Source organism: Bidens hawaiensis, unplaced genomic scaffold (assembly GCF_021521415.1).
Source record: "Bidens hawaiensis isolate Kalapana, Puna unplaced genomic scaffold, B.hawaiensis_p1.1 tig00026727_1, whole genome shotgun sequence".
NCBI lineage: Eukaryota > Viridiplantae > Streptophyta > Magnoliopsida > Asterales > Asteraceae > Bidens > Bidens hawaiensis.
Window position 1 is genome coordinate 101456 of NW_027494304.1, and position 11829 is coordinate 113284.

The 11829-nt window shown below is 37.1% G+C and overlaps 1 protein-coding gene across 1 annotated transcript; it reads right to left on the minus strand.

The window, feature by feature from the left end:
• Positions 1–10312: 10312 nt before the first annotated feature.
• LOC143573938 (CRIB domain-containing protein RIC4-like) lies at positions 10313–11829 on the minus strand. Its single transcript, XM_077058700.1, has 2 exons — positions 11196–11829; positions 10313–10533 (listed from the first exon to the last, which is right to left on the minus strand). Exons 1-2 carry the CDS (start codon positions 11443–11445, stop codon positions 10313–10315), a joined length of 471 nt encoding a protein of 156 aa, XP_076914815.1. The 5' UTR covers positions 11446–11829.

Genomic DNA, 11829 nt, shown 5'->3' on the forward strand with positions numbered 1-11829 from the left:
CGTGATCTATTTTCAGATTCTTCTCGAACAACTTTTCTGATCATTTGTTGTATTTGATTCATGTACTTATCGGGAATCGGTTCCTCTCATTATTTTTCAGGACCTTTTCCTTTCACTTCGCATCTCTCGGCTTCCTTTCGGGAGGCTTCTCGATTATCACTTTTTTGAGACATATTTTTATCTTTTTTTCTTTTTATATGAAATTTTAACACATTTCTTTTCTTAATATACAAATTTATTTATTTCACATTCATATACATATCATAAATGATATGTATATTATTGTTACAACAAACTTATAAATCCTATCCTTATTACATATGATACACATATCGTACAAACTATATTACACACATAACTTCATTTCTTAAACACACCATCTTCATTTTCTCAATCCTTCATAAACTTCTTCACAACTTTGGTAAGCTTGTTGCATTTTCGAAGAAGCTTGTCTCCCATCTTCTTCTTTTTCTTCTCATCCATAGCAATCTTTTTCCTAAGGTTATCAGTTTCGTGCAAAGCTCGATCCAAATGCTCCTCCTGGGACTGAGGCATGTAAGTCGGATACCCATATCTTGGAGGTGGGTCGCGATAACCCATCATCATAACAACGTAGTGGTTCTTGGGATCAGGGTATGGAGTTGTAGTCTCTTCACATGGTAATTGAAGAAAGCATTGATAGCCTCATTTTGTTCTTGAATTTCTTTTGCTTGCTCTTCAAGGGATGGAATCTCACCTTGGTATGGTGGGAATCTTGATGACGCCTTACCCTTGAGTTCCTGGAGAAATTTCATGTATGTATCCACAGAACCATAGCTTGGAGCTGAGTGTTGTTCTTCCTCCGGTGTGGTTACTTCATTTGGGTTGTCGGGAAATTCTTCTTCCTCAGGATCTGTCTCCTCCTCAGGTTCCTCTTCCGATTCTTCCTCGGGGTCGGTTTCTTCTTCCGGTTCCTCTTCTTGTTTCTCTTTTAGTTCCTCCTCGGTCATTGCGGGCATGAGAATCTTCTCGTATGGCATAGTCACCCTCATCTTGGGTTTGCTAGATGATCCTTCCTTGTTGATGTGAGAATTGGCAGTATCCATAATTGAAGTGCCGGTATACCACCTTCGTTGATCGGAGTGGCATTGCATCCAGTCGGAGGATGAAGAAGATTTTGGTTCTTCCTTAATTGGTAAATTGGAGAGGAAAGCATATGAAGGATGAGGATTCGGTGGTAATTGTGTTGAACTTCCGGATGGATGATAGGTGGGAATTTCAGAAGGATAGTATGTCGGGATCTCGGAAGGTTGATACATAGGAAGGCTTGACGGATGATAACTTGAATGCCTTGGGGGTTGGTATATTTCATGTGGTGTGTTATCTAGTGGTAGATTGGACTTGGGTTGGGGTTTTGTTTATGTTCTTCGTTGAAGAATGATTCAAAGTAATCTTTGCTCATGATGCCTCTTGGAAACTTATAGTATTTCCTCACTCTTCTTACTTCATTATCATAATACTCCATTAAATTCTCGTAAGACATCTTGATAGGTAGTTTAGAATGTAGAGAGGGAAAGAAAGGGTTACCAACCAATCTTATCCCTATTCAAATAAACAAATAATATTTCCTATGCTTGGATCGAAGCTTGGGTATTGTTTTATGATACCTAATTCGCTAAGATCGATGGCTATGATACCAACCTGTCACACCCCCATTCTAGGCCTAGGAGTGTGAACCATAGTTGGTACCATATTTGTAAATAAATCAGAGTAGTGGGTTATAGCGAAAGTCTTTATAAAAACATAAGGATCGATATTATAAATATTTACAATACAAAAGACGAGACAAAAGTCTCGTTTTAAGTTTACTTGTTTATATGTTTCACAAAACCATCATATTTTAATATTTACACAAAATTATCCGAGACATCGAATTCTTGAGCTTCTTCGTCTTGCAAGCTCTAACCTTGGTTACCTGCAAAGTGTTAATAAAATACGTCAGCAACGAATGCTGGTGAATATGCTGACGCTAAAAAAATATTTTCTTTACTTAACTACCCCTCTAGACCACGTAAGTCTCGGCCCATCTTGGCTTAGGAATAATCAAGTTAAAACAATTATCATAAACTTGAGTCTCTGCACTAGGTCACCTCAGCCAAACACCGCAGCGTTTATGACATAACTTAGGTACCATAAATATACACATGGCCATTCCCCACTCGGACGTAACTTAGATCCGGCCCATCGTGGCTGGAGGTCGTGAGCAAGCGTGGTGCGATGTGCCCACCGCATTCCACATATGTAAGGATCCAGACAAACGTATACCATAGCCTGAGGGCTGGCTTATACTCTTATTTATAATGTTTTTAGAGACACGTAGCCTCATGTAAAGTTTTACACATAACACGTTTGTTTGTTTGAAAACAAGTTTGTAAAAGTGGGGCGTATTCACCTTTTAATGGGATCGGCTTCCAACACCGCCCGTATGTCTTTCCTTCGCTATCTCGCACCTATAGTACGAGTATAACATTCATTAGTCGGATACACGATCCGGTTTAAGACCTTTAGTCTTATCATCTTGATGAACCTTTAGTTCATTATTTCTTTTACTTTAAAACCTTTAGTTAAAAAGTAATCTTTATAAACCTTTAGTTTATATTTAAAAACCCGACGTTTCTTCTTCTTTAAGAAACGTATTTCTTTTATTTATTATTTAAGCATATTCATAATACTTAAATAATATATTTTATAACAAAGAATAATTATACACACATATATATATACTCATATATATATCTTTATTTTTTTTTCTTTTCTTTCTTTACTTTGTTATTTATTTTCTCTTTTTATATTCATCGAGTATAATTCTGACTTGGGCATTAAGCCTTTATAATATTTTAATATTATTTTGGTCGGGCATTATGCCTACCTTGCTTGGCTTGGAAACACCCTAGTCACTTGGGCAACACTTCGACGCCGTTCAATCGATACTCTTTTCTTTTCAACTCCTTCTCTTTACTTGGCACGCTTTTTGAGACACCAACACTTTTGGCACGCACTTCGAGGAAATAACCGGGTCGTCGGGGCAGTACTTCCTTCTTGTTCGGGATGTCGGGGAGTGGCACGGAAATCGAGGTAACGGGGGCACGTAAAACAAAGTGGATCGATGGCACGTATTTCGAGGTGTAGAGAGAGAGTAGTGAAAGAGACTAAACTGATTTTTGGTGTGAGTTTGGGAAGATCCCATGGCCGCTATTTAAAGGGCTGATTTGGGGTCCCATCGCGGTACGCGATGGGTTCCTTGGCTGGCCCATCGCGTACCGCGATGTAGGCCTGGCCAGTCACCCACTAGGCTTGCCACGTGGCGACACGTGGCGGACGTGTTGCCACGTGGTGACACGTGGCGGCAAACGCTGCCACCGTGTGCCACATGGCACACGTGTCACATGTGTCAGACAACCCCATCGCGGTACGCGATGGGGTGCTCCTCTGATCCATCGCGTAGCGCGATGGGTCAGAAATTTCAGATTTTGCAATTTAGTCCCTGGGGTTTGGATTTTGGCAAATTTGATCCCTATACTTTAGAAACTTGACATTTTTGACCCGAAATTTACGTGATGTTACACCAGCTAGGACGGACGACACTTACAAACGATGTGTCGTGGTCTTGTGGATACTCATAACAATTTTTTTTCCTGTTTAATATATTTAATTAACTTTATGTCAAATCAAATAAACTTTCTTTAGTTTCGAATTTTCAATGCTAAATTCTTCTCAAGGCTATGCATAGTGGAGGAGCTGCAAATTGGGGCGAATTGCGACACGTGACGCCCAGTCAGCAATGGGTGGAAATTTGTTTTTGGGATGTAATGGTGTAGGGGCTACAAACTGGGCCCACAATATATATTTTTTATTATTTTCTTTTTATAACTAAACTAAACAAATAAAAACCAAGAAAATTAAATAATAAAATAAAAATGTATTAAAATTAAAAGGAAATACAAAAAAATACATAACTAAAAAAAACTAATATCCATAATATTCACGCATTTTTTCGACTCGTCGTCGTTGCAACAATGCGGCCTCTTCGTGTGACCCGACAGCTTTGAGGGATTCGTATTCTTTACTCATTTCCCGCAATTCCATCATATCGGCAATCTTTTCGTGTTGTTTGTTGGTTTCTCTCATGGTATCGTTGAGTTTCTCGGCAAACTTTTCGTGTTTTTTGATGATTTCTGTCATGATAGCGGTGAGTTACATGGGTTTCAGTTGGTTCGGGTTGTTTGTAGGATTCATTTTGCTAGATTTTTTGAAGAATTTGTGTATGAATTGTGTATGAAATAGAGAAGAAGGTGTATGTTTTTATATATATATATATATATGTATTGGATCATTTCAGAAGTTTTTTTTACAGCGAGAAGTGCGAGAAGTGAAGGTGTAGCTCCATTAATCCCTAATTTCACTCCATTTCTTATGTGTAGGTGCATATGTATGTGTGTAGGTACGTATGTTTGTATATGTGTATGTATGTTTGTATATGTGTAGGTACATAGGTTTGAATGTGGCTTGGTACACTTATATGTTTGTAGGTAGGTTTGAATGTGTAATTAAGACATATATACAATCAACCTACATATATGTATGTAACATCATATGAAAGGGAGTGAAATTAGGGATTAATGGAGTTATACCTTCACTTCTCGCACTACTCGCTGTAATATCACTTTTCGCAAGATCCATCTCCTATATTTAATTAATTTTTTTAACCGTTTGAAAACGGTCATAATAATAAAATAATATTATTTTTAAACCACGCCGGCGGCAATAACACCCTGCCCCCGCCCCTTTTCGCCCACATATCACCGGGGGGCGGTGTTCCCCTTCTTCTCGCCTCACTTCGCCCCTTCCTCTCGCCCCACTACACACTGCCTTTGAATCCTCCAAATGATAACCTTCCAATACTTCTTCAGTCACACTCCCTTTGTTTTACATGATGTAACATCCTACTTTTGGTTATTATAATAAAATACATTTCGTTATTTTATAGTGGGTCGTTATCGGTTTAGATAAATAGAATACGAGTTGGGCTAGTGTTGGGTAAATGAATATGGGTTATGGACTTGGGTTAGGAAAGAAAGAAGGAAAGACCATGGGCTTAAGCCCATGATCCATAAATATATAAACCCTTAATATTCATTTAATCCTCATTCACACATATTCCATACACCACCCAAAATACACACTTAAGATCTCTCTCTACTTTTCTCCTTTCTCTAGCCGAACCAAGAAGAAAGAATCGATTCCGACCCGAGGTAATGATAGTATGATGTTGTCTTAGTTTAAACCCGTTAGATATAGTCACGAAACGATGAGCCGACACCGTTAAACCGTTTAAGTCACGAGATCCGGGTGGAATCGGGTATAAACCGAACCTATGATGAGCTTAGGGGTCACCCTAGCTCAGATCTGGATCGAACGGGACGAAAAACGGTGAAAAACGAGTTAAAACTCATTTTTCCGGCGTGTTCGCGGTTTTCCGGCAGCTTTCCGGTGGCGGCGCCGGAAAGGCGGCGTGTACGAGGAAGGGAATGTCAGAGAATGTTTCTGACATTCTCTGACCTAACCCTAATTCGTTAACGGAGAGTTAACGAACTAGGGGTAATTCGTTAAGTTGATTCGCTGAGGAAAGATAACGAACTAGCCTTAGTTCGTGTCCAGATTCGTTAAGGAAAAGATAACGAATTAACCCCCATTCGTTATAGTCATTCGTTAAAGGAGATAACGAATTAGAAGGTCCAATTTGTTACCTGAACTGATTCGCTATGTGGACTGGTTCGTTACATGGACGGATTCGTCAGAGGTCCAGTTCGTTAGAGGGTTCAGTTCGTTACAAATGACCAGTTCGTTAAGACAAACCAATTCGTTAAGAACCAAGTAACGAACTGGAAGTTTAATATAATGTCAGAACAGTCCTTGGACTTAGAAAAAGATTGAATTAATTACAAAGAAACCCTTGGATTTTCAAGTTAGCGAATTAAATAATGGGTTAAATAACCTAATGGAAAATGTGTTACGACAGTTAATAGAAATAAAATTTTTCGATCCCAGCCAGGGGCTCTGCCCCTTGGACCCTGCTAGGGGCTGCCGCCCCTAGACCCCGTTGCCAGGGGCGCTGCCCCCGGACCCCTGTCCGTTGAGGGTTATATTTAGAATAGAAGCGTGATATGGCTAGTGATAGATAATTGATACGAGTAATTGTTATACAGTTAGCCGTGCCCAACTGAAGAAAGGAATAACTATTAACGGTGAACGTAACCGACTTCAGTTGAGTTTCTAGCCCCATTCCTTGTTATGTTTTCGGGGCTGTGTGCATACTCAATGTGATTAGTTAATACACTTATCCTAAGTGATAAGTGTATGCCATATATGTATTATGTGAAATGTATGAATGGTTTCTTATCGATACATGAACGATCTTCGGAATTGCATGTATTGCCAGGAAATGGTTGATGTTATATGTATGTTGTAAGATGAAGAATGAATGATGTATGTATGAAACTTATGATTATGTATATAGAAAAGTATGTTAAAAAGGTATGGAAGAAAGGGTACAGAACCCTAATAATATCCGAGGATGAAGGGTACCGGACCCTAATAATATCCGAGGATGAAGGGTACCGGACCCTAATAATATCCGAGGATGAAGGGTACCTGACCGTAATAATATCTGAGGATGTAGGGCACCGGACCCTAATAATATCCGAGGATGGAGGGTACCGGACCCTAATAATATCCGAGGTATGTATGGTGAATGCTCTTTATAACGTAAGGTTAGATATGTATGTGTATGAAAGATTGATGGACATGTTAAGTATGTAATGCGTACCTACGGGCACGTGTATGTGTATGTAAAGTAAGTTATGTGATTAACTAGAACTCACTCAGCGTAGCTGACTTTTAGTATGCACGCAGGCAAATAGGTTGAGGCAGCTCGCGTGATTGAAGACACATGGCATGGAATCGAAGATACTGGCATCTCGAAGAAATGTTGTGATGTTTTAAAGACTATGTTTTATTTAATTGACTATGAATGTTTTATAAGACAAGATTTGAAGGTTATGTAACATAATATGGTTGAAGTTTTAATGTTCCGCGAATGTTTTAATTAACTCTGATTTAGAACTGTGTTTATGAGTAAATCCAACACCAAAGTAGGGCTACCGGTAATGGGGCCTTACACATGATATATATGTCCTCAATGTGTCACATGGATTTAAACAAAAATGATATAAAACACAAATAATAATATTTTAAATCAAAGTAAATTCTAAAGTTTAAAGTATGTTCATGTAGATAATGATAATAATAATAATTGTGATAACGTGACTAGGGCTGTTCACTAGCCGAGCCGAGCCCGAGCAAAGGCCAGCTCGAGCTCGAGCTCGATATTCAATCGAGCTGGCTCGGTTCGAGCTCGAAATCTTAATCGAGCTGAATATATGAGCTCAAGCTCGGCTCGATTATAAATCGAGCCGGCTCGACTCGACTCGATTTAGCTCGAACAACAGCAGCAGTTTATGGTGATTAACATCAGCAGCTTATGGTGATTAATAGCAGCAAACCGATCGAATTTATGGTGATTAATAGCAAAAACGAGAGATAAAGGAGCGGCGTGATAGGATTTTGGGAGCAGCCGTGCGTGACAGAGTGAGATAGAGGAGCGGTCGGTGGCCGGCGGCGTGCGTGATAAACTGATAGAGGAGCGGCTGGTGATGGTCGATGGGTGAGATTAGGGTTTGAAGAAAATGGGGATACAGAGCGGCTGGTGAAGTGGTGATAAACAAAGGGTTTGAAGCTGCTGGGATGGTATTTTAATTGTATTAGGTATTTGGGCTGGACTAGTTGAGAAATGAAGCCCACTGCCCATATGTTAATTGTTAAATAATTGGATTAGATAATTATATAAATGTATGTATATATATATATATAATAAATTAAAATAAAATAGTTCGAGCCTATCGAGCGAGTTCGAGTCGAGCAGGGGCTAGCTCAGGCTCGGCTCGTTTAGAAATCGAGTCGAGCTCGGCTCGGCTCGTTTACAATTGAGCCGATTTCGAGCGAGCTTTTTTTGAACGAGTTTCGAGCCATGAGTTTTTTGAACAGCCCTAAACGTGACCAACTACGTTATTAACTTTAATTTTAGTTGACAAGGATGATACACCATTTAACAAAGAAGTAACGATGTTTGCACCAACTTTCATTTATATATTGTTTAAAAGCTTTACAGCATTCTTATTGGAATAAAAGTCAGTTATACATGAAAATTCCAACCCATTTTAACAACTAATAATATGCTCATTTTAAATAATTAAATTATGAAAATAATCAAAATTTAAAAACTCATCAATTCGTCAACCATTTAGAAATATATTAGAAAAACATTTTCTTTAAGATTTACTTTATTAGTTGATTACTTGCCAACTTAGTTATTATGTTATTGTTTAGTGGATTAGAGTGATTGATTTAGTAGTTAATTATTTGTTTGATTATCTTAATGTTACTATGAGTGTTAGCTTAAAAATTAATACATGTTGGTAGATTTTAGTAATAAAATTATTGAAATTTGTTTGTTATTTGTGACCTGACTTGACCAATTTGCTTTTGATATTTAGTGAGAGACAAAACCACAATGTTACACCACTAATAAGAAATTAAGAGTAAAGAAATATTGGATATGATTCATGTTCGCTATCTTAGATCATCCACCATATGAGGCTTCAAAACCGGCTCGATGTAAGCATCTCCCATATCTAACGGCAAGAACCGGCTTCAAAAATGCTTTAAAGGCATGTCATCGCTCTCTAGTCTCTCCTACCTTTATTCTTAAACCCACTCCTAATCGGTTTACATAAGAACGCTCATCTTGCCCTCTCCCAAAAGCAACCCAAACCAAAATTTTAAACGGGTAGACTATAGGTCACTCGAGATACGGAAACATCACTCAATCAAACCATATGACAAACTAATACGAGTTTAGTTGTTTAGTATACATAAAACACCATTTAAACTTGTGATTAGACTACAAAGAACATCGGTCAAGTTTATAAAGCGTTTTATCAAATTAAAAGAGGACAAAAGGCATAATTACGAGTCAATCAAGTTGATACTTTACTGAAATCCATGGTAGGTATTTGGAGCATCATACATAATTATAATTTTTATGCTGTATTAAAAAATGTAAGCAAAAATACATGAAAGTGACGAAAATGATCAAACCACCTAAGCAAAAATAGTAGTTTACTCTATTTTATTTCTTTGTAACTTTGGACATGTTAGTCGGTTCACATTAATTTAGGAGAACAATTTTAACATGCTACTATTCACATTGAAATTCCTATATCATCTTAGGGTGCGTTTTGTTAATGATTTTGTTTAAGAAGTTGAAATTTGATAAATGAAGTGAAATTTGCCAAAAATGAATTGAAGTCTAAAAGAAGTTTAATCTATCAAAAGAATTTCTCTTTCTAACAAATTTGGAAACAAAACAATTATAAGGCTATGTGTAGTGGATGGGCTACAAATTGGGCGAATTGCGATACATGACGCCCAGTCAGCAAAATGTAAGAATTTGTTTTTGTGGTGTAATGGTGTTGTAGGCTAATATATATACATAATATATATATATATATTATACACACACACACCACATACAAACATATATAATAATATATAATAATAATAATATTCAATCCAAAATCGCCCGACAAATACTTGTCGCCCCCCTCTTTTCGCCCCATATTTCGCCCGAGGGGGCGGTGTTGTCACTGGATTTTGCCCCTTTTTGTTGCCCACTACGGGTAATCTAAAAGAATTGGATTTGTCAGTGCGGTAATCACCTATTAGATTTATATATATAGGATTACAGTCGTATAAGCCATTAAGACAATCTAATAAATTATGTGAATCAAACACATTAAAAAAAATAAGAAACAAAACTTAGATTGCGATTTCATTGAATTTCAATGAATTTTGTGAATCAAAGACCAAGTTGGTGTTTATCTCTCAATGTTAAGAACTTACGACAAAAGAATACTAGCTAGATCGATATGGTCATATAAGCCAAAAGGACGTGTTATGAATATCATCACACAAGTGACATCCCAGAAGAAAGAAATCATGTACAAACAAAACAATTTCATTAAGATCACTATCAAACACCCAAAAAGAACAAATATCACCATAAACCAATTTCCTCCACATTCATCATAATCTCAACTTTCATTTGTTATATATATCATGTATTGAAACTTAGCTACCTTTATGTCATAAACCTTTAGGGATCCCTCTTTTCGACCTTGGCCATCTGAAGCTCAAGTTGTTCTAAAGAAACAGAAGGAAATGAAAGTGTTTCGGGTGGTTGAAGACGATCCCAATTCTTGTCAGGATTTGTAGTCACCGATCCATCGTATCCTATGTGTGTGACATGTTTCACGTCTGTCGGTAATCCTATTTCTAGTTCCAGCTCGCTCTCAATGTCTTCGAAATCTTTGTAAGCTGGAAACAAGTAACACCAAGATGAAAATGGAGACTTTGTTTTAAGAGAACGCTAACAACCATAGCTTAATTTTTAATTTTAACTTCTTTAGTTTTTATTTTCTGACCGGAAATTAAACTTAATTGTTTTGCAATATTTACTTTTTGAAACAATACCATAAAACCAATATAGTCTCTCAACATATGTTTTTTCACATTAAAGTCTTTTACATGTTAAAGTTAACAAAATTATATAATTTCAATTTTTAAACTTGAAACTAACACATCCATATTGTTTTTTTTAAATACATGGGCTAAAAAGATATATAAGCCATGTTAAAAAAAGATACATAAGCAAAACCACAAAATGAACTGGTCTAGAGTTTAAAGATTTTTTTCCATAATTTTGTTCAAATTTAACATCTGCAGACTTTAACGTCTAAAAAATTATGGAGTGACTTTTGCAAGAAAAAAATAAATTAAGTTGGTTTTTTTATGGTATTTGTCATTTATTTTCTGTTTTCAATCGTTTTGCGAGAATTTTTAGTTGCTGTTTTTTCGACCATTTTAGATACAATCGCTAAATTTACGACCGCCCTAAACCTTGTTCTAACGGTTAGTAATAATATGACTATGAAAGAAAGATCAAGGACAACAAACAAATCATGAAACCTTTCACTTACCAAACATTTGAGTAACACCTTTGACCAATGTGCTTCTAATCAACCTCTCCATCACCTTAGAGATATCCGATCTACGCGGAGCAACAAAACTCCAAGATTTCTTGCTTTTCACCGTTGATGATGATGAGCTTTCTCCCTCCATTGTTTCGAATTTTGCTTCAACCTTTGTGTCCTTAACTTCAACTGCTTGATCATTCCAACACCCCGTATAAAAAGGAAGAAGCACAAACCTTGATCTTGTTTCTTTCATGGCAATCTAAACTCAATTGCCTAAACTAAACACTACAGGCTATAGCTACACACAACTCATACAAGTCTACAATGGCTACATAGAAGAAGGTTGCTGGCAGCAAACACAATCTGTCTTCTTCACTTTGGATGCAAGCTTCCATCATTTGAACTATTTCCAGAGGTGGGATTGTGGGATTGAAATGAATGAATGTTTGGTGAGTTGTAAGTGGTTGACTGGAAGTTGTATGTTGATGTGGAAAAGAGAATTGGTTTAAGACTTGTAAGTAGGTTAAAATGTACCATTCAACTAACTGAGTAGTGATTGATGGGCTAACTGAGGGAGGGTTTTTGAGCAAATAATTAACTGAATTATTTGTCATTATATATGCTCTAAGTGTGTTCA

Coding starts and splice junctions, on each gene's coding strand:
- LOC143573938 (XM_077058700.1), bottom strand. CDS start 11,445: ATGAAAGAAACAAGATCAAGGTTTGTGCTTCTTCCTTTTTATACGGGG. Junction 10,534..11,195: donor AGGTGTTACTCAAATGTTTG/GTAAGTGAAAGG, acceptor ACTTGTTTCCAG/CTTACAAAGATTTCGAAGAC.